This window comes from Myodes glareolus, chromosome 17 (genome assembly GCF_982192425.1).
Source record: "Myodes glareolus chromosome 17, mMyoGla1.1, whole genome shotgun sequence".
Classification (NCBI taxonomy): domain Eukaryota; kingdom Metazoa; phylum Chordata; class Mammalia; order Rodentia; family Cricetidae; genus Myodes; species Myodes glareolus.
Genome location: NC_142042.1, coordinates 4,559,285 through 4,582,841, shown reverse-complemented (window position 1 = coordinate 4,582,841; position 23,557 = coordinate 4,559,285). Strand labels below are relative to the sequence as shown.

Here is a 23,557-nt window from a genome sequence, read left to right as displayed (position 1 = left end):
GCCAAACTCCTGCGTTTGCGCGGTCAGCTGATGCCAGCCTCCGCCCCCTAGAGGAGGCGTAGCGACAAGGAGGAGCCCTGCAAAAGTTGGAAAGGGACAGAAGGTTTATCTTGCCGAGGAACTTTTGGAGCTTAGGAGGTTTTGATTCTTACTCTAAGAGAAGGGTAAGTGGTTTTTAAACGTCGATCTCTCCAAATGAGCTGCGCTTGGTTTTGACTACTTGTCTTTCCTTCCCTCTGTCCCGGGGTACCGATTTACAACCTGGCGGTTGACCAGGACTGCAAGCTCCTAGCCCTGTCTGCTGGGAGGCTTTTAAAAAGCAAGCAAGCAAGCAAACAAACAAACAAAAACAACCCACAACTACCACCACCAACAAAAACAAATCCTAGGCTCGAGGAGGATCTACCCTTGAGATGTGCACAGCCGGTGGCCGGGTGGTTCAATCCGGGTGATTTCTGCAGCCACCAAGGCTCATGTGCCCCTACTCCGGGTTCACAACTCCCCAGCTACAGGCAGAGAGAGGACTTTCTGTACTCTGTCCTCCAGTCTGCACGCAGCTGGCGTTAGTATCTTCCTTTAAACTCCGTGGCACCAACCTACCATAGTCTTCAAAAGAAGAGGGACAGAGAGGGGGAAAAAAACCGTAATACTTTCTTAACTACATCTTGTACATTTACAGTTTCTACAGGGTTGACGTAAACAGAAAACACATGTTAATGATTGATTGAAAGGCGCAAAGGTAAGGTTGGACTGCTTGCCTGTGAGCCCCCAAAGCCACCATGACTTCCTGCTGGCTCTGGCTCTTAGGGAAGGCAGCGGTCACAGTACGTCTCCCCACTGTCTCACAGTGGAGCCAGGTGATCTCTGTGAGCACAAGGCCGAGACAAAGTCACACAGACACAAGAATGGTACTGGCCACTTTAATTTTGATCATTTATCTGCATTCCCAACTTAATAATAAGTCCACATGCTACAACAGGCCATTCTAGAACAGTGGCAGTACATCTTAAAACTATTGGGTCTCTTTCTTAGCCTTCCTTTTAAAATACCTCCAGAAATTCTTAATTTATTTTATTGTGTTCTTTTTAAAATATATTTTATGCATGTAGGCATTTTGCCTGTGTGTCTGCACCATATGCATGCCAAGGGCTCTCAGAGGACAGAGGAGGGTGTGGGCTCTCAGTCTGGAGTGAGAGTTGGTTTTGAACCTGACCCTCCATGGTGCTGGAAATCCAGATGAAATCCTCAGCAAGGAGACAAGTGCTCTTTGCTGCCGACCCTAACCTCGGCCCCCCTGCTCTCGGTAAGGGGGCTTTACTCTGAGCTTGAGAACTGACCCAGCAGTTCTCTGTTAAGATTTCTACACTTTTTCCTATGCCTTCCGTTTTCATTTAAACCTATGGATGAGTTAGTTCAAACATAGCCTAGAGGAGGAATTTCTAACTATGTATGTTCTAGAAACAAAAGTAAAATAAAAAATAAACCAAAGTATTGTATTTATAACATAGGTATTTGATAAATAGAAGTCATTTAACCACAGCATAGTTACAACAAACAAATAAAAACCAACAAAGCAGCCAGGCTAGGAAGGCTGAGGCAGGAAAATCACTGAGACTCCAGTCCAACCTGGTCTACAAACTGAGTTCTAGGTCAGCCTAGGCTCCGGTGTGAGATGCTCCGCGTTATCCCGCCTGAGACCGTGGGTGATGCTAAAGCTTACTGTGCTCCAGGCACCCGCGTGGGGTCTCTCTGCTGTTGCGGGTGATCCCCATAGATAGCTTATGCAGGGAGTGCGCTACCATCGGGGCCGATTAGCTTTCCCGATAGACCCATATCCTGTGTGTTTCTGCTGTATTTCTCAGTTTATAGGCATTTGAAGAATGCCCAGGTAGATGACTTCGTTAGAAACTTTCAGTGAAGCGTTTATCTAATTATTCTTTGTCAATAGAAAATCGGGAGTCAGATATTGGAGTAAGAACTTGAAATGATCGGAAAAGCGATAGAGAAACCACTAGAGACTTCCTCTCCATTTCTCAATCCAAAAAACTGAGCCCCTCTCTCAGCCCCGCCTCACTGCTTCCTGTTTCCTATCTATCCTCAGTCCTCCAAGACCTCTATGGTTAATTTTGGTCCGCTAGTGGCTAGCTCTGCCCTCTGACTCAAAGCAAACTTGATTGTCAGAGTGTTATCAACTACCACACAACACTCCAGCCTGCAGCTTGGTGATCCCAGTTTCTCATCCATCCCAGAATTCATTTCACAGACATTAAGGACAATCTAGGCCAATATTTCCAGAGGTGAGTTTGGAGGATCATACATTAGAAAAACAGTGTCCGCCAACATTGAAGTCTCAGGACTTGGGCTCTAGCTCCCTGTGACCTGTGTGACCCTGCCCGGGCCCTGAACCTCTTCTGGTGTCTTCTCATTTTTAAAATAAGGGCTTTGCTTTTAGTTCTGCATAAGGTAACAGTTTTAGTAACTTTCCATTCTTGCCTATTGTGAAGATAATTAGATGTGTGGAGATAAAGAAAAACCGCATACGTTTTAGGAAAAGCTGAATATTAGGGCTTAAAGAATTTCATAATTGCTGTTGGTATATCCTGCTGTTTCTTTCTTTGTGATTCCCTTTGATACGGCACCAGGGTTATGGAGCGAATGATGATAGTGTGGTTGAGTTCAAAGGCAGAGAGTTTGGTCTGGAACCCGATCAGTTGAATGCAAGGGCTCAGTGGGGAATAAGATCAAGGGAAGCAGAAGGGTGGTGCTACCCTTCGCAACATTATCCAGAGTGGTAGGGGAGGTAGGGAGGAGGAGGGAGAGAGGAGGGCCAGTCTCCTGGGCCCTGGACCACCGCCTTCCTTCGCTGCTCTCCTGACCTCCTTCCTTCCCCCCTCAAAATGTAAGAAAATAAATGCGTTAGCAACAAGAGACAGACCCTGGCTTAGAACAATTTTGATTTTATTATTACTATAGTCTTTTCAGGCTGGTAAGGGTGTCTGTTGGTCAGATGTGTTGGAAATGATAGAAGGTGAAGAAGCAGAGTAAGGTGGCAACATCCCTGAATCACAGCATTCAAGATGCAGAGGCTGTAGGACGGAGAACTGGGGGCCAGTGTGGGCTGCGTAGGATTTTCAAGACCAACCTGGTCTACATAGCTAGACCCTATCTCGACAAAGCTGAAATCCGGTGTAGAGCCCTGTTGTAGATGCTTAGCAGGCACAGGGCCCAGGTTCCAGCCACAGCCTGGCAATGAAAGAGTGTGAGTGTGGTGTGTGTGTGTGTGTGTGTGTGTGTGTGTGTGTGTGTGTGTGTGATGTGTGTGGTGTGTGTACAGTTCACGGCATTTTCTGGGTTTGGCACAGCATCTCCCCTGGAAAGTGTCATCCTCTGAGCGAAGCAACTGAAGCAGAAAGCTTTGACTCCTTGTTTACGAGAGATACGCCAATATCACGATCCGTGACTGTTGACATTCCCTCATTGAAAGGTGGGGTTGTACGACCCTTAGCTGATATTCCAGCCACTCCCCTTCTGGACCTCAGGGCCAACTGTGTGTGATTTTGCCCTAACTGCGCTTGGCCTCATTGTCCCAGAAGGTCTAGAATGTTTGGCAGATGGAAGCTTAACTGAAGAGGGTTTCCATCTGTCCGTCCGTGCTGGGTGAGACTTTCCAGTGGTGTGGTAGATGTGGAGTCATCTGAGCTCTAAGAAACCCCTCGCCCATGCTCTGTAAGTCAGCCTTGCAAACGCACGGGAGCCCTCCGTCAGATGTGGCTTATGCTGAGGCCCCATAACAAGGTGGGGTATGTGTTTACATCTCTCCAGGGACAGTTTGGCCACACTCACATTTAATGTTAAAAACCTGTCTGTTGAGTGAACAGCGACCAGCGCATGTGTGGTATTAGTGTTTTGCTTGACTTCTTTTCTGGACTGAATAGAAAACTCGGCATTTGTTTTTCTCAGGTTCCGAGGTTTGCTTCTCCAATATTCCTGGTGTTTGAGGGATGTGATTGTTCTTCCAGCTAACAAAACCTCCCAGGTCATAGCAGAATCTATTTGATTGGATTTATTTAAAGAAATTATGAAAAGGCGCAGTTAAAATTATGGGGATATAACTAAACCCGTTCTTTACATCTCTTCCACTTTGGTGTTTCAGTTACTTAATTTTATTTGGTAACTAGCTTTGCTTTTCTTAGAGTTTATTTTTAACTGGGCTTTTTTCTTCCTTTTAATAATTACAGGAGGGAATAAAGGTTACCCGGACCTTTGTAATATATAAACAGCCACACTACTTTTTAGGTTTAAATTTTCTTTCTGTTTTTGTTATAGTGAACTGCAGAGGGACTGTGAGAGATGATTCTGTGGGTAAAGGCACTTGCCACCAAAGCTAACCACCTCATTTTGTTCCCGGGACCCACATGGTGGAAGGAAAGAACAGGCTCTTGGCTGTTCTACCTACATGCCTATATGTGCCCACACTTTCTTTTATATACGCACACACTCATATAAACAAACATAATAGAAAGCTACAGGAAGACTAATGTTCCCATAACCTGATGAATTTCAAAAGCTGGGTGCTAAAAGGGAAAAGGAAATACCACAATTCAGTACAATTCAATATAAATAAAGTTAGTAAATATACAAAATAATTGCACACATTACTCTTGAGTGCACATAAACACATTGGGCAGTTACTAGCATTGGATTTATGGTACTAACCGATTTTTCAAAGTGTGGCCAGAGCTGGCTGGAGGATGAGTGCAATGGGCTTCAGTTATGGCTATAATACTTTAGGTTATTAAAAGGCTAACTTGTTAAAGCTAGGCATAAATGTTTATTCCTTTTGTTCTCTGGACTTTCAGCAGTTCATAATCTGACTGAAAATCCCTAAATCTAATGTTTGTAAGATTTTTAAGACACCGCAACCGAATCTTAGACAAACAAACAAACAAAAGCCATCAGATATGGTATCCTGCTATGTTTTCCAGACGTTTTTGTTTGTGTGTTGTTGAAGGCACTAACCCCCCAAGGGAAGTGGTATGGCGTATTTTGCTTTGTAGCTGAAGGATTTTCAGGATGAAAGGTCCCTGAATGTGAGATGAGCTCAGTGGGAAGCTTCTGGTTTAAACTGCTGTTTGAAACTTTGTTTAATATGTCCTCTCTCGGGGAGAGAAAACAGTGACAGCTTGGGTACAATGTGATAATATATTAATGCTTTCTTAGTCTCTAGGTCGCCATGGCAACTGGACAAAAGTTGATGAGGGCTATTAGAGTGTTTGAGTTTGGTGGACCAGAAGTGCTGAAACTCCAGTCCAACGTGGCAGTTCCTGTCCCCAAAGACCACCAGGTGAGGATAACCATTCTGTGCAGGTGATGCTTGCTCTGAGCAGACGCGCAGCAATCTACAAAGATGCTGGACTAGAATGCTGTTTAACTGTCTCTGTGAATCCTGACAAAGTAATGCACATGGTAATTACTGAAGTAGACAGTGAAAAGGAATTACCCTGGCTACCACTGATGTGGGATTCTCCTCTATATGCTGTGAATACCATTGGTGAATAAAGAAACTGCCTTGGCCTGTTGATAGGACAGGGTAGAGCTAGGTGGGGAAATCTAAACTGAATGCTGGGAGAAAGGAGGTGGAGTCAAAGAGAAGCCATGTAGCCCCCCACCGTAGACAGATGCCAGAACTTTACCCAATAAGCCACAGCCTTGTGGCTATACACAGAATAATGGAAATGGGTTAAATTAAGATGTAAGAGCTAGCCAATAAGAAGTTAGAGCTAATAGGCCAATCAGTGATTTAATTAGTACAGTTTCTGTGTGGTTGTTTAGGTTCTAGGATGAACAAGTGGCCTCATACAATGCTACCACAGCCTTTTTAAGGCTGGACATCACCTGTATAGTCTAGTAATGGGGTTTCAATGTCATCATGCGAATTCTGAATATGTTTGTTATCAGGAACCTCCCTGATTTTTCTTTTTCACATGGTGGGAAAATAATTTCCCCTCTGCATTATTAAGAGAATTCAGTTATTCAGTTGTAGGATTTTATTGTCTCTAGTGATTTGTTTTGTAGCAATATCCTTTTGATTTGAATTGTGCATATAGTCTAAAAACCTTAGCAAACCTTAGAAGAAAAAAAAATTTTTTTCAGCTTAGCCATAGCTCATCTTTCCAGGTTCATTCCTAACCACCCTCTCAGCAGACTGTAGCGGCCTTAAGTTTATCCGGTTTCTTCACGAGACTCTCTTTCCATCATGGTACACATTCCTTGGACCTGAAGAGCACCCCTCCCCTTCTGTCAGACCTCTCTTTCCTCTTACAGCAGAGATAGATACTGACTGTGTTCTGAAGGAGACCGTGCTTCTCTGCCGTATGTGGGCTTGGCTCAGGGACTCCAGCACACTATAAGCCTTCTGCTGTCAGTCTACATCCGCAGCCCCCAAACTCAGCTCTTTGATAGATGTAGCCTCAGAACCTCAGTGGTCCACCAACAGAAGATTGTGTCCCTATTCCTGCAGAGCTGGTGGGAGCCGTCCTCCACCAGCGACGGGGGAACCCAGGCCTCTTTCAGTGTGGGCTTCGTGGACTTCAGCATGGAGCTTGCGTGGAAAGAGATGGTTTTGGGGGAGGTTTTGCTAGACCAAGCCTGCAAGTGACTGAAGCGCTTTGGCTCACTTTCCTGTGGTTCCCCCTCAGTCCCTTGGCTCCTCATGAGTGAAGGAGAACGGGTGTCTTAATTACTTTTCTATTGCGTGAAGAGACACCATGACCAAGGCAACTGATAGGAAAAATGAGCTTACTGGATCTTACAGTTCCAGAGGGTGAATCCATGGGGTTTCTGTTGCTGTGATGAGCCTTCATGACCAAAAGTTACTTGGGAAGGAAAGGGTTTATTTCACTCACGCTTGCATAGACTGATTCATCACTGAAAACAGAGGGGGAACCTGAAGGCAGGAGCTGAAGGCAAAGACCATGGAGGGGTTCTGCTTACTGGTGTGAACCTCATGGTTTACTCAGCCTGCTTTGTCATAGAACCCACGACCACCAGCCCTGGGATGGTGTCAAGCACTGGGCTGGGCCCTCATACATTAATCACTAATTAAGAAAATACCCTATAGACCTGCCCACAGCCCAATCTTGTTGGGGCATTTCCTCAGTTGGGTTCCCCGCCTCTCAGATGACTAGAGCTTGCGTTGAGTTGGCATGGAACTAGTGGCATAATTTGCCCCTTATCAATCTGATGAACAATATCCCTGTTAAGACACAACCTTTCCGTTCTCATTCTTCCCCAAGATCACAAGCTAATATCATCACAATATAAACTATTTTACAGACTTAAGAGCCCCACAGTCTTTACAAATTCAAACACTTTAAAATTTCAGTCTCTTTAAAAATCCAAAGTCTGTGTAAAACTTCAAAACCTCTTTTAAAGTTCAAAGTCTCTGAGCTATGGGCTCCTGTGAAGTCACGGTAAGTCAAGTGCTTTCTTACTCCAAGAGGTGTAGTAACAACCTGAACGAAGCAAAGCTAAGTTGCAGCAGTGTCTCAGTGTCTTCCACCTTCCCCCAAAACCCAGCCGGGTCAGGCCTGTCACCTGCTCCCGGGTGCCCACTTGTCTGTTGCTGTGACAAAATATTGTAATCAAGCTTGGGGAGGAGGAGACTGTTGCACTCCCGGTTCCATATCACAGTTCATCCAAGCAGTGAGGGCAGAAACGCAAACAGGGCAGGAGCCTCAAGACGGAGGCTCGTGCAGAGGCCATGGAGAGTGCTGCTTACTGGCTTGCTCTTCATGGCTTGATCTGCCTGCTTTCTTACAGTACCCAGGATCACCTGCTTAGGGATGGCACCTCCCACAATGGGCTGGGCCCTCCCACACTAGTATTTAAGAGACTACCTTCTGGGCTGGTCTATAGTCAGACCCTATGGAAACAGTTTCTCGGTTGGTGTTCCCTGCTCTCAGATGACTACAGTGTGTGCCAAGTTGGCGTTACAACTAGCTGGCACATGGTATAGTATTCCTCATACATATCTAAGAAGAGGAAGTTGCTCTTATGGACACATGGAGTTCGCTGAAACACACCTCTCTGAACGTCTTTTATTGTTTCCTGAGAGTTTTAAATAGCGTGTAAGCCAGCCTACGTTACTTCTTAATGTAGACTTAGAATGCAGGCTTGTTGAAGGCACAGGCTTGTTGGGTCTTGCTTTTTTTTTTTTTAAATTTTCCTCAGTTTTTCTAGCTCTGTCATTATACTTTAAGCATCATTGTAAGGCAGTGCTACAGTGCTCTGTGTGACCTGAGTTGTTTTGTCGTTACAGGTTCTAATCAAAGTCCACGCCTGTGGTGTCAACCCTGTGGAGACCTATATTCGCTCTGGCACCTACAGCCGAAAACCCGTCTTGCCCTACACTCCAGGCACCGATGTGGCGGGGGTCATCGAATCTGTTGGAGACAGTGTATCTGCTTTCAAGGTATCTTCCATTTTTGATGGTTTCTATTTAGACTTAGTAGCATTCTTCTGAAATTTAATTATAGCTTTAAAGACTTTCAAAGGTACTGATTACACAATTTCTGCTAGTTGGGGTACTCCTCGCCAAAAAGAAAGTATTTCGTATCCAGAGGCCCTGCTCGTCCGCACAGCTGGGAATCAATAGTGGGTGATTTCGGTGTCATCACGACTCGGTGGATGAGTTGTGGTCTGTTTAGTCTAATAGAAACTTGTGAGTGAAGAAAACACATAGGGATGTCAGAGGGCCCCGGCTCTTCTCACACAGACAGAACACAGAGGGATGTCAGACGGCCCCGGCTCTTCTCACACAGACAGAACACAGAGGGATGTCAGACGGCCCCGGCTCTTCTCACACAGACGGAACACATAGGGATGTCAGACGGCCCCAACCCTTCTCACACAGCCAGAACACATAGGGATGTCAGACGGCCCCATTCCCTTCTCACACAGACAGAACACATAGGGATGTCAGACGGCCCAACCCTTCTCACACAGACAGAACCTTTTAATTTCACAGAGTAGGAAAGGCTTAGCTCTTTTGGAAGGTAAATAAAACACAAGCGTGTGCAGCGTCTCTCTGCCATGTCAGAGTTGAGGTCAGGGCTGTGATCATGGCTGTCGTTACTGTTCTGCCAAAAGACTTGCCCGGCATGGATCGTGTCTTTGGAGGATGCTTACGCCTACCCTCTTTCCCCCTGCTTCCTTGACCTGCTCAGCTTTGGCAGCATAGTCACCAAAATGGGGCTTCACTGGAGAAACTTAGCGTGGCCCTGTGCAGGAAGTGGGCAGATCCCTGCAGCTTTCTCGGCTGGTGGCAATGTGGCATCTGCCCCCATAGTGTCTCTAAAGCTTTCTTGCTAATGCCAGTAGTCCCGGAGTCAGCGGGCCCTTCTATGTCCTTATCATAACTTCCTGATGACATTTGATACTTTCAGTCGCTTAACGTTTTCTTAGACAGTAAAAGCCAAGCCCAGCTTTTCCTTCGGGTTCCGCAGTGCTCCTGTGCTGCTTGCCCTTCCTCTAGGCATCCTTGTTTGCCGTCGTTGCTCTGTGAATGCCACCTTAATCCTGCTACGCTCCCAGTCCCACCCGGATCTGCCTCCCATGCTTTCTTGCTTTGCCATTGCCTGTCTCCCTTTCCCTCCCCTCCTCTTAGACGTGAGCCTGCTTGAGATCTGGGACATTGTGCTGCTACTGCTACCCTTCACAGGACTCCAAAGCAGTATTCTCCTTCCGGCGAGTTCTTCATGTCCAAACTACACAGACGTCAATAGGGTGTGTTTTCAAGTCATAAAGCGGGACTTGTCTATTAGTCTTCCTTGCTCATTCTCAGACAACACCACCCATTGCTCACGCTGGCCTTTGGCTCTCAGTTTCCTTTTCACATCCACCCTACAGCACAGTGCTGTTGGCTTTTCATATCTCTTTGTTATGGGGCCAGTTTGTGTATACCGAGGCCATCACTGCACAGTCGTTTATTATAGGGTCTTCCTTTCTTTCTTCCTTCCTCCCTTCCCCTCTCTCTTTCTTTTTCTCCCTAAAGATATAGGCCAAGTATTCGTGTGGCCAGCCATTTCTCTAGGCACGTGGGATGTGTTACCAAAGTGTGTGCTTTTCTATGGCCGGAGTGGTAGCAGGTGGCCATTAACAGGGGGCCTTGCTTCTTGCTGTGAGAGGAACTGGGGTCTGCTTTATCTTTCTCTGCTATTTCAATCTTAATTGGATGCAACTAGGGAACTTAAGTGCACTCCAGTTTCCTCATCCGTTGGCGATGATGGAGCGCACATCTGCCCTAGGTCACTGTGGTGGTTGTGTAGAAGGCCCAGCTTAGTAAGTGCTCAGCAGAACTGCAGTCCTGTTCCCCTGCCTCCTTTAATGCTTCTTTTTATAAGTTCCCAGTTAGAAAACATGCAGAGACGTTCAGTGTTTCAGTTGTGTTTATCAGATACTGAGCTGGAGATACCCATATGTAAATGATTCTTTCTCGTCTTCCTGTAAGGTTGGAATTGTAAAAGTCTCATCTGTCTTGGCCTAATAGGAATCATGGCTGCGTGCACTCATTGATCTCTTTTTCAGAAAGGGGACCGGGTCTTCTGCTCCAGCACAATTTCTGGCGGTTATGCAGAGTTCGCTCTGGCAGCGGATCACACTGTCTACACCCTGCCGGAGACGCTGGACTTCAAGCAGGGCGCTGCGCTTGCGATCCCATACTTCACAGCCTGCCGGGCTCTGTTCCACAGGTGAGGGGCACTGCTGCTCACAGCCCAAGCGGGCGGCTCTGTTCCACAGGTGAGGAACACCCTTCACAGCCCAGGCTGGCGGCTCTCCCTACCTGTTTGCTGCCTGTACCGTGGCTGTTCGTCATTCACCATGAAACATATCTTGGGTCATGACAGTCATGGAGAGGGCAGGAGTTTGATCATTTTGAGGAAGAAAGATGGAATTAATCCTTTGAATGGAGATGATTTTCTCAAAACCTGGGAATCAGGAGGGACATGTTACAAGATCCTGAGGTATCTTTCTGTGTCTTAGTCACTGTTCTGTTGCTGGGAAGAGCCACGATGGCCACGGCAACTCTTACACAGGAAAGCATGTGATTGGGGGTTTGCTATGGTTTCAGAGCATCAGTTCACTGTCATTAAGACAGAGAGCATGGCAGCAGGCAGACATGGTGCTGCGGCTAAGAGTGCTACGTCTCCCAGGCAACAGAAAGTGACTGACTGTTACACCGAGGGCAGCTTAAGCAAAAGAGACCTCAAAGCCCAACCCCACAATGACACACTTCCTCCAACAAGGCCACACCTCCTCATAGTGCCACTCCCTTTGGGAGCCATATTTTTTCAAATCACCACATACATTGGGCAAATATTTCAAGAGAGTCAAGTTTTCTGATCAATCCAAGACTCTTTGGTGGTGAGCTGGAACCAGACAAAGGTAATCAGAGTGCTGAAGAGAAGCAGCAGCCAAGGGCGTGGTCACTGCTGCAGCAGTGGCCCTGGTGTCTGGTACTTCTCTGGTTATTCCCGTTGAACATGGAAGAGAGTGGATGAAAGTAAGGGAACACTGGACATGGGGTGCTGGGTATTCTTCATGAAGGTTGAGATCCAGAACACAGCTCAACTGGCGTTGAGTAATTAAAAACCGTAAGAGTTATCAAGTAGACGGCATGTGTACATGGTTTATACAGTGACGATGACTGTCGGTGTTTAAAAGAACATAGTTCCATGGCACAGGCGCAAAGCCTGAACATTTTACAAGATTTTCAGAGGTGCGGAGAGGCAAGGACATCTTATTAACACTGCCAAAAGCAGCCCACCTGCTATTACCTGGGTAACCCTGGACCACAGGATAAAGACTGAGCTGTAGAAAGCTTGTCTTGGGACCTCTGTGGGACACATGGGCATGAGGGACTCTAGTTCTTCTGGTTCAGAAGTTCCACCAACATATAAGGACTGTAGCCTAAGGACTGCAGTGTGATTTCTGCATCCAACATGGACAGAGGCAGGAAACAGATACCCAGTGGCATCTCTTGAGTGGGTACTGCATAGAAGAATTGTGTTCATTCATCGTGACTCTGGGAACCATCCTTTAGAGCCTCGAGTTAGAGGATGCTTGACTCCATGTCAGGATTCAGTAGCTCTTTGAGTGTTGGCTGAAGCAAGGGTAGAAATCCCTCAATGATGATGGGAAACACCAGCTCTTGGTTAGCGTCGAAGGAGAGAGTAATGCACCTCTGCTTTGTTCCGCAGTGCCCGTGTGCAAGCTGGGGAAAGCGTCCTGGTTCACGGGGCGAGTGGAGGAGTAAGTATCTCTTTTTAAGTCTGTTTAAGTGAGCATGGAGTTACGGGGTCTCATGTAATAGTTCTTGAGATCTCTTTACCTTTTTACTTTTAAAATTTTACAAAGTTATTCTTTGAGCATTTCATATGTTGCATTCAGTGGGTTTGATCTTTCCCCCAGCCCCCACCTCCAACATGACTTTCCCAACTTTATGTCCTCTTCTTTTAAAAATAACCCGTTGGGTCCAAAGTCAGTGATACCTAGATGAGAAGCCGTCTGCAGGAGCACAGTGGGCCCAGGAAGGCCACACGCTGCAGAAAACTGTCCCTTCCTCCCCCATCATCAGCTCCCCAGCAGGGACAAGACCTGGTGCACCCCTCCTCTCTCCGTGCTGGGACGCTGACACTGTACACAGCAAAGTCACTTTGAAGAGCCAAATTTATAGTCATGCTCCCCAACCTGGGCCTTTCATGCCGCGGAGCTTCTTGCAATGCAGTCCCAGAGTGGAATTCATGGCTGATGCTGTAGCATTTCTTGCCTAATCAATTCAGCACGACACCTGATAAAAAATTAACATGGTGGGCAGTGGTGAACTTTTCTTCTGTCCAGCCCCCCCCCTTCTCCCCACCAACACAATGCGCACTGTGGTGACATCCAAGGAGTGTGTGGTATATAGCCGTGTCCTCAACTCCACAACCCAAGACTTCAATTGTTAGCGTCTAGAGGGGCAAAGATTCCGAACCTAGAGCCTCAGCCCCTGTGGGAAATCACCAAGCACAGCACTGTTAGATGCCCCCTCAGCGAGCTTCCTGCAGCCTGTCTCCAAGGAACACAGAGGGAAAAGCAGAGTCGTGCATTTGGGATTTGGTAACTCCAGCACAGAGGGACTTTGGAAATGTTGGCGAGAAGATTTCACATTGTTAAAACCCAGGACCTGGGACGCAATGGCTCACCTTCAGGGAGCTTGTCAACCATCAGTACTGGGGGCTCTGGGTAGCTCATGGACACCGCAGGTAGTGCCCTGACAACATGACTCGGCCTCTAAACGTGCCAGGTAACTCAAAAAGTCAGGCCACTCTGCCTCTTTAGAGATGAACTTCCTGTTCCTTCCCCAGCTTCCTGAATGACTCAAAGAAATCAATCCTGGGGGACTTCACGGATTAGACGATGAATGAAAAAGCCCAAGGTGTCTTTGCAGCTTGAGGAAACACAACAGCTGAGCTCACTGATCACCACCACCAAAGGCTGGTTAGGAGGAAGTTTAAATTTAACCCAATAACCGCAGGTTTGGAAAGCACATTTGTTTATTTGATTGCTTTGGCTTTCTGAGAGCCTGGCGCTCTGTAGAGAGGAGAGATTTTGGTGCAGCGGAGAGGAGTTTGAAGGAAATCTCTTTATTCCCTTCACCCTCCTGTAGAAAGCCCCGTCGCTTCTGAGGGATTGGTTTGCTTTTTTAAAAGGTAAAATCCAAACTGTTGGTTTTCGGAGCTGGTTGAGCCCGCTAAATCCTGGCTGGCCTGGACGGGCTGACAGCCTGCTGTGTGAAGCACCTGTGATCCTCCTGCCCTATCAGAGGGACACAGAGCCCTGGCTTTCCCTGGCTTCTGTTTGTACTCTCTGTTCTCACTTAATTCCCGTTCCTGCGGGATTATGTTGTGGGTTTAAGATGATGTGGATTTACAAACACAGCCATTGTCCTAGTGTGTTGGTGGGGAGTGCCTCCTTTTACTGCCAGCAAAGTAAGGTGGAGACAAATACCTGGCAAATAACGGCACATAATCTCTTGGAAAAATATTGTGAGTCTAATTGTTGGCAAGGAGATAGCAGCCAGAAGCATTCAGGAGACTACTGAGAGGCCCCTCAGAGGAGAGCAGTACACGGTGTGTTTGCGTTAAGTCTCTGCTTTAAAGTGGGGTTTTATTAGGGCTGGAGTGTTAATAGAAAACTTCAGTCATTGGAGTCGATTGTGATGACTCCTTAGTGCGGTTTTCGCCGAATGGGCTGGCTGTATCCTTATTAGGTGGAGTCCTTCCTTCTTGTTTCTGTTAGATTACAGAAACCCTTCCATAGCCTGGCTTGCATAGCCTCGTCCACCCCTCGGACCTTACGGTCTTTAAACCTGTTTCAGCTCAGGAGGCTAGAATTGCCTCTGCTCTAGTGAGTTTCTCTCATTTTTCCAGTAATTATTTTTCCTATCTTGCCCAACCCTGTTGACCTTCCAGATCATAGCTTCTTCATTTTTTAATTTTTTTATTATGTATACAGTGTGCTGTCTGTGTGTTTTGCTTCCACGCCAGAAGAGGGCATCAGATCTCACTGTAGATGGCTGTGAGCCACCATGTGGTTCCTGGAACTGACCTCAGGACCTCTGGAAAAGTAGTCAATGCTCTTACCCTTTGCGCCATCTCTCCAGCCCTGCTTCTTCAGTCTTTACATTTATTATCTGTGTGTCTGAGCATGCTCTTGGTGACCGGAGGACCACGTGTGCACAAGCGGGTTCTCCGCCTCTACCACACGGTTTCTGACCTGACTCGGTGGAAAGCTTTCTAACCTACTGATCCTGTGTCAGCATGTGTCCAATTAATGTAGTAAGGAGCTGCGGGCAGGCCTGCTTTTCATCCCGCCTGGCTCCCGCACGGCTAGCTTAGCCCTGAAAATAACAACACACAAATTGTACTCATTTAAAGACTGCCTGACCCATTATCTCTAGAGAGTTAGCTACTGGCTAACTCTCACATCTTGATTAACCCATTTCTAATAATCTGTGTAGCACCACGAGGTGGTGGCTTACCGGGAAAGATTCAGCATGTCTGACCTGGTGGCTGGCTCCATGGCGTCTGCCTCATTGCCCTCTTCCCAGCATTCTGTTCTGTTTACTCCACCTACCTAATTTTCTGTCCTATCAAAGGGCCAAGGCAGTCTCTTTATTAACCAATGAAAATAACACATAACAGAAGGCCCACCTACATCAAATTAATGTCACCCCGGGATCACATGGTGTTAGAATGTGTGATTTTAATAAGGTGATGTGATACGGGAGGGAGTATACTCATTCAACAATGTGTACTCTACATGTGTACACACATATACATGGGTACACACGCCAGCACATAGGCACACATATACACAAGAAAGGCTTGATTTTAAAAATTGCTATTGAATTGTTACCTTGAGCTTCATTAAAAAAAAATAATTCAATGAATGTTGACCTGGGAGTAGGGAAGGATTTTCAACAATTCTGACGAGGGCCTAAGCATGTCTGCCTCTTTTGTACTACATGTATTTATGTGAGGTGTCATTCTTACCCTCAACGAGTATAACTTCAGAGTAATGGGTCACACTCCAGGAGGTCTGGTTTGTGTGTCCCATGCCTGTATGCCTAAGGTCACATAAGAACTTCTCAGGGGAAAAGGAGTCCTGAGTGGGAAGTGCCGAGGAGGTCCTGCTCTGTGTTTGGGCTTTAGCAGAAAAGAACAGCCAAATGTGTTGGCTCTTGGGAGCCTGAGGCAGAGGAGCTCATTGAGTTCAGTCCAGCCCGAGCTACGCAAAATGAGTTTCTCCAAAGAAATAGGGGGCTGGAGAGATGTCTCAGTGGTTAAGAACACTGATTGCTCTTCCAGGGGACCTGGGTTCAGTTCCCAGCACCCACATGGCAGCTCACAGCTGTAACTCTAAGATCTGACACTCTGATACAAACATGCATGCAGGCAAAAACACCAATGCATGTAAAATAAAAATAATAAATAAAGATAAAAAAGAAGTGAGTGAATATCTTCTTTTCAAGCAGTAAGTGCCTTTCTAAATTTGGCTTGTTGGGAAGTGTTTTGTTCCCTGTGAAAACTGAGAGTGAGCTGATGCCGTTGGAAAATCCAATGGATGCTGGGGTCAGCAGTCCCCAGTGGGGCGATTTTACACCACCTCACTTCCTTCCCGTGGGTTTGTCAGTGGCTAGAGCGTCTGTCTGTCCTGTGGGAGATGCGGTTAGAGGTTACAGCTGTCAGCCAGCCATTGCCATGGTGCTCAGTATTGCCCAGAGCCCTTACCTTGCCCTAGACCTTGGCCGCCGACTTTGTCTCCTCTGGGTCTTATGATTCTCCCCTGAGCCACGTCATCCCTCTTCCTGCCTTTTGACCATCCCATGAATGCTCTGTAACCAGCCCTGCCCTTTACCGTCTGCACATGCGGCTCGTGTTTGCCTCGCGCTCCTCCCGCCCCTCTCTTCCTGGGGCCTTTCTTCTGATGGCCCCGACAGCCCCTCTCCACACCTCTAACCCTTGCTGGTTTTGTTATTTTCCCTCGGACTTTCTGTTATCTTCTGACTTTACTCACTTGTTTGATCATTTATTATCTTTTTTTGTCTTCAGAATGTAATTTTTTAAAATTTGTTTATTTATTTTTACATTAAGTCCATGGCCAGCACAAGACAGGCACTCAATAAATGTGAGCCTATGAACCTGTGTCTTTGACTTAAATGACAGAGGCCTTATGCTTGTTATAAAGAATGTGGTAACTAACTGGTTAGTTTTAGGCAGGGAGCAGTGTTGAGGCCATCTTTAAAGCCCACACCTCCTGCACGAAGGCAGATGTTAGCAGGTGTTCTGATGATTAATGGGTTAATGGCAACGTTATATGGTCTGATGTGGCCCTGTTCTGCTGTATGAGATTTGGGCAGGGTTGCCGCTCCTCATCAGCATAACACAGAGAGACATGATGGAGACTCACCGAGCACTGTGAAGGTGGGGGGGGGGGCACAGCATAGGGAGAACTTAGCGTGTCTCCAGGATGCTATGAATGCGAACTTACAGCTGGTCTTCTTCTAACCTTCAGGACAGGTTATACACTAGTACTTCAACCTTCCTAATGCTGCAGCCCTTTAATGTAGTTCCTCACATTGTGGTGACTTCCCAACCTTAGAATTATTCCTTTGTTACTCCATAACTGTAATTTTGCTATTGTTATGAATCATAATGTAAATGTCAGATGTGCAGGATGTCTGAGGTATAGAATGTCCGATGTGCAGCATGTCTGAGGTGCCACCCTGTGGGAGGGCCGCTCCACCTCCGGGTCGAGAGACACTGCACTAGAGAGATCCGCAGTTCCCTGTAGATGTCAAAGGCTTTTCGGGAACGCAGAGAACGTGTCACGTCAGGCTTGTGTTCTGTTTTCCAGGTTGGACTGGCTACATGCCAGGTTGCCAGAGCTCATGGTTTAAAGGTTTTGGGCACCGCTGGTTCTGAGGAAGGAAAAAAGCTTGTTCTGCAAAATGGTGCTCATGAAGTGTTTGATCACAAAGAAGTTAATTATATTGATAAAATCAAGGTAAAGTTTTCTACAGTTTTACAGAAGTCAAATATTGCTTCTTGGAGACTTACTTAAGTTATTTTAACTACTACCCTTTTAATGAATGAATAAAATTCTGCTTAATAAATAAGATTGCTTCCATTTTCATACCTGTACTGCTCTCATCCCACATGTGTTTTAGTTGACTTAAAAGGCACAGGCATCTAGGTTTTCAGCCTTTGCTCTCATTTTTGCATTGTGAATACGTATTGAATGAGATGGAGCTTTTCTGAAAGACCTTGTTGTAAGCAAAATTTGCAGCTACACGGTGCTTGTAGGGCAGCTGTTACGATGTGAGATCCCACTGCGGTTGAGGTTCCCAGAATTACAAATCAGATTTATCTATCCTGAAAAGATGCTGCTTGTGAGCAGGGTCCTTGGGGAGGAATAATCACCGTCCCACCCACCATGGCGGGGAGCATTCAGGTAACTGTCGCATACAACACAGTTCATACAGGGAGAGCTTACAGGGGCGAAACTGACAGGGTAATGCGGGCAACCTGGAGGGCAGCAGGGAGAATGTGATTTAAAATGGACATAAGCAGGGCTGGTGGGGGAGATGGCTGGGGTGAACCGTGGGCTACAGCTTTTTTCTATGGAGATGGATCTGGAGAAGCCCCTGTAAGCTCTCCCAAGTCCTTGTCACCTGCTGCTTAAGCCTCTGTTTCCGCAGCCTTGATACTTGTAACTGAGCTCAGAGCCCCTCTGTCTTCTACTGTTCCCAGAGACATTTGTTCCTTTAAATGTATGAAGAAATAACTAGAATGAATCTCTGTTCAAAGAGGAATTTTGACCTTCCTGCCTCTTATTGAGCATCTAGTACTTAAAACATTGAACTATGAACACCCAAAAATAAAACAAAGGAAAAGGCATAGCCCTTTCCGTGGCATGCAGTTCAGATGCTCAGTCCAGAGCAGTTTGCATTGCCGTCCGCGACAAAGCTCTGGCTGAGGAGGTACCCCAAAGACCTCAGGTATGGCTTTCCCTCACCTTCCTTCTTGTGTTTAAGGATCTCCTTTTCATCCTCCGGGCTACTTTCTCTGAGGAAATTTCTCTGACCAGTGTAGGCAATTCAACTCCAACTTTTTCATTTTGTAACTCGTGGCTTAGGTCTGCTAATGTGGTACTGAAGCCTTACATAAGAGCTGTGCTTGTGGTATTCTCTTCCCCAACCCCTGGCTTTAAGTCTGTTAATCCATTTTTGTGGTCTACCCAGTGCTTGATTTAAGTATTCACTTCTGTTAAAACAAAATAAAACAAATGCAATATAAGATAACTAACTATAATATTGCTGGTTCTTCAAGAACCATTTTAAACATGGAGAACCAATACCCTACGGTGCAGACAAAGAGAATTAGTATAGCAAGCAAGTGATAAACCACTTAGTGCAACACTGAGTCTGCACACACACACAGTAATGTGCACCTCACCCACAGACACATTCTACAGTTCCTCCTTAGCCCAGATACACAGGTACCCACTTATACATACATATTTGCACACACAAATATATAAGCACGCATGTGCATGCACATATACACATACACACACACACACACACACACACACACACCCTGAAATGCCAAGTAGCTAGTACTTACTTGTTTCTTCATTTGTTAAGAAAAATAAAAAAACCCTAGGGTTTGGGAAGTTTTGGTTTGTTGTTTATTCTCTGTAAACATTTTTCACGATAGGAAGATTTTTAACTAAGAAAAAAGTATTGTAAGCAGAAGTTTCTGTCCCACCCTGTCCTGTGGCTGTTCATTCCCAAAGAAATGCACAGAGGCTTATATTAATTATAAACTGGCCTGTTAGCTCAGGCTTATTACTAACTAGCTCTTACAACTTAAGTTGACCCATAATTCTTGTCTGTGTTTAGCCACTCGACTTAGTACCTTCTCTCAGTGAGGCACTCTCATTCTGCTTCCTCTGCATCTGGCTGGTGACTGACTCTCTGCCTTTCCTCTTCCCAGAATTCTCCTAGTCTGGTTCCCTCTCCTATACTTCCTGCCTGGCTACTGGCCAGTCAGCATTTTATTAAACCAGTATGAGTGACAAATCTTTACAGTGTACAAGAGCATTATCCCACAGCAAAGTATTTTATATTCAGGCTGACTAGCACACACACAAAGAATTCATCAGATTTCATCTCATTATGGCAATTTATCAGGGGCCTCTTAGTCTTCACATGGCACAGGGCAGCTGCTTGCTTGGCACAGCATCATTGCCTTGTAATTAGATCATTTTAAAGCATGCATTGTTAGTCTTAAAAACGTAGCATCTATATGCCATCTCAAACGCATTTCTGTGAAACAAGCTGCCGGAGAAGCGGTTTCACAGTAGCTCACCTTTATCTTGTTCCTTTCATTATGCAGAAATCTGTTGGTGATGAAGGGGTTGATGTGGTTATTGAGATGCTGGCGAATGTGAACCTGAGTAATGACTTGAAGCTCCTGTCCCGTGGAGGGCGGGTAATCGTAAGTACTGTTCCTCATCGCTTTGAGTTTCCTGCCGTTGGCTCCATTCACAACAGTTTTCACTGTGGGCCCCGTGTTTTCATGACAGGTTGTTGGCTGTCGAGGCACTATTGAGATAAACCCAAGGGACACCATGGCAAAGGAGACGAGCATCATTGGAGTTTCTCTCTTTTCATCCACCAAGGTACAGATGGAGGTGGTTCTGATGTTGCTAACTTAAACACTGGGAAATTTGTCTATCGACAGATTGACAGTAAAAGTAGTTGTTGAGCTTGGTCACCCACCTAGAGAGGTAGATGCCAGTCAGGCACTAGATGGTATATAACTCAATCTGCGTTTGGGAGAGGGCATACTAGTCACAGCTATTTCAAGACAGTATTTCATATATTAACAGTGTCCCAGGATGTGTGATTGACAGAATTAAAAGGTTCTGGGCAAAGTGCTACCCTTGCAGGAGGACTTTTCTGGAATGGCTCTAGATAGCAAGGTTCCTTAATTCCACCAAACGCGAGTCCTGTGGTCCTTGCTGAGAAACAAATGACAATAAAGCACACTTTAATTTTTTTTCTCTCTCTCCCCTAGGAGGAACTTCAGCAGTTTGCAGGCATCCTCCAAACAGGAATAGAAAAAGGCTGGGTGAAACCCGTGATAGGTTCTGAGTACCCTTTGGAGAAAGTGGTCCAGGCCCATGAAGACATCATCCATAGCAGTGGGAAGACCGGGAAAATGATTCTTCTCTTATGATGACCAGCTCTTTCTGGGATGCCCTGTGCCATTGTGACAACTTCGTCACCAAGTCTTTCTGATATCATCTTTAATCAGTGTTCATTTCATTGAGTTTCATGTATTAAAAACACTAATTTAGGGAGTAGACAATGGAGTAACACCATAGTAGACAGCAGTGTGTAGTCTTGAGTGGTGTTAGCATGCATCCCAAAACTGGTTTTACTTCTCTCTCTTTGTTTTCTTTGTTTGGTTTAGTGTTTCTATTTTCTTTAGTTTTGAGACAGAGTCTTGCTCTGCCGTTCATGCTGGCATTGAACTCATGGTGATTCTTCTGTCTCAACTTTCCGAGAGCCGGTATAATAGCCTTGGACTGCCACACAACTTCATTTCAGAACTTCTTAATTCCTTAACTTCATGCCTTTGCCTAAAATGTACTAATTCAAAATAAGACTATGGGACTGTGGATCTGTTTGGGCTTCCAAGCCTACCTACCTTTATTAAGATTCACCAGTCCTCTGATTGGCGGTGACTGTCTTGGACCCTGCAGGCTTTCTGGACTGAAAAACATACTTCTCAAACTAACATCCTCCCAGTCTACAAGCCTCTGGGAAGGGCGAGCGTGAGTACTGGCTGGGGAAGCTGTCAGTCTGTTTCCCTCACACTCCCGAAACTGCTGACAACTCCCGGAGTGCTGGTCACCAGCTGCGTTCCAGAAGGTCAGCAACCTTATCTAGGTCTGTGGTGTTCAGCGCGGTCCTCCATTAAACGCCTCATGGTTCTTTAGGGCTTCCTGAGCGTGTGACACAAGTCACATAATCTGACATAATTTCACCTAAAATTGTAAGTTCACACATTTCACACATGGGCAAGGTCTGCTTTAGTTCTCATGGTTTTGTAACCAGGAATAAATTCTGTAGAACACTGAAGCCCGCGCCTGTCTCCTTCGTGGGGCACAAGCCTCATTTCCGCATCGCTCCCGACCTTGTGGCTGCTTAGTAGGCCTGTTCTACGCTGCAATTCTTTTAGATTAACTAAAAGGACGGCCTTTTAAAAGCCTCACACCAGTATTCCATCCAAGGAGATGAGGTTGCGTCACTCACATTGGGCTTTGTGTTTTCCACATGAACGCATCACCCTGTCTCGTGGTGCATTATGTGGATGATTGTCCTGTTTCGTTTGTTCTGGTGAACACCACGCTGCCCTCTGAATGTGGACCCTGCTAAGTCGTGAGCAGACATCACTGGTCAAGTTGGAGGACGTGGCCACTGACGTATGTGCTGTGACCAGTGTGTTTTAGCCATTAGCATGGTCTACATTCAGCCACAATTATCTTCCTCATTAACTGTCATATCAAATAACATTCAGCAGAGTTTCAGAAAGATGGTATCTTGGATCCTCAGCATAGTATTTTATGTGCTCCCTAAAGTGGAGGGTTCTTTGTTTATGCAAAAAGGTAAAGGAATGATGCCTGTGTGAACAGCTTGATCTGTTTGCATAACTGTGAATGAGCTAACACACAGCCATTGCTATAGGCCAGTTCCTTTTGAGGGCAAAGCTAGCCGCACTTAGAGTGACCTGCCAGGTTAAGGCTCTGCGGCACCAGGTGTGTTTCTGCGTGAGTCTCTAATTCTGGTGCTAGTCCTTTTTCAACTTCTGGATCACTGCCATCACTAACTAGGACCCAGATCACCAGGGGCTGTCCTCTACAAAAGGCAGATAACAACCTTTTCAGTTCCCAACCTTCTAGATTTCTGTTCTTGGGTTCTCTGAGTTCTGTGCCCAAGACTCGTGTTGGAGAACCAGGATGACGGGCGGCCCTGATGGCCAAAGCTGTAAGAGCGCACGCAAGACACGTAACCTAGACCCATGACCAGGAGCTTAGAGTGGAGTGGACTTTCGTGGGTTTTGTTTGTTTTGTTTTGTTTGACTGGCTATTGATGTTAAACTTCAAGCTCTTGCTTACCTCTCAAGCTCTTTGGCTTTCCTGACCGTCTATTCCTCTGGCTGCCATAGGCATCGTACAGCCTGCTTCCCAGCTCCCTGCCATCGGGTCGGGTTCCATAGGCGTTGAACGGCCTGCTGCCCACCTCCGCTCTGCATGGGTTCCTCCCACCCTTCTGACGCTGTTCATTATCCTCACCGGGGCTTCACTTGCTGTTGGGCTAGCAGTCACAGCGACTCAGTTGGTTCCTCAGTGGCTGAGCAGCCGTCCATTACAAGTGTGGAAAAGCACTCTGCTGGAGTCAGATGTGACAAAGACACATACAACAACTCATGTCCCGGGTTCCACTGTTGACTGGGGATATGACCCTGTGAAATGTTTCTCACCCTTGCGGGATGGGAGGGGGTGAGGAATCTGTCATGGATCCAGAGAAACATTGCAATCAAGGTATACTTTAAGAGGTTAGAAAGAATTCCCTCAGGCAGTTGTGGGGCTGGTGTGCCTGCGGCAGCAGGCCAGAATGCAGGATGGGCTTTTCACTCTGGAGTTCTTTACGAAGCTCCAGTTTTTGTTCTAAATCCTTTGAGTCATTGCAAATGGCCTCCCTGCACTACTGAAAGAAATTTCCCTAGAGTTGCTACAATTTATTTTCTGTAAACAGATAAAACATGCATGACTATGTTGGCATGGAACGAAAGCGTCACAGGTGACATGGGATACAGGGCCGTCACTTGATGTTGCTTGGACATTCTACCTGTCCATTTAACTCTCCTGATGCCCT

General features: G+C 46.2%; 1 protein-coding gene across 2 annotated transcripts; it reads left to right on the top strand.

Moving 5' to 3' along the window:
- Positions 1-5: 5 nt before the first annotated feature.
- Cryz (crystallin zeta) lies at positions 6-21,760 on the top strand. Of its 2 annotated transcripts, none has more exons than XM_048453530.3 (9): positions 6-164; positions 5,221-5,344; positions 8,321-8,473; positions 10,588-10,751; positions 12,261-12,312; positions 17,461-17,610; positions 20,007-20,108; positions 20,197-20,292; positions 20,691-21,760. In XM_048453530.3, the coding sequence occupies exons 2-9, from the start codon at positions 5,234-5,236 to the stop codon at positions 20,850-20,852; spliced, it is 990 nt and encodes a 329-aa protein (XP_048309487.1). In that variant the 5' UTR covers positions 6-164; positions 5,221-5,233; the 3' UTR covers positions 20,853-21,760. The 2 variants fall into 2 exon arrangements, with proteins under 2 accessions (XP_048309487.1, XP_048309488.1); XM_048453531.3 differs by lacking the exon at positions 6-164 and adding an exon at positions 2,144-2,297.
- Positions 21,761-23,557: the final 1,797 nt, after the last annotated feature.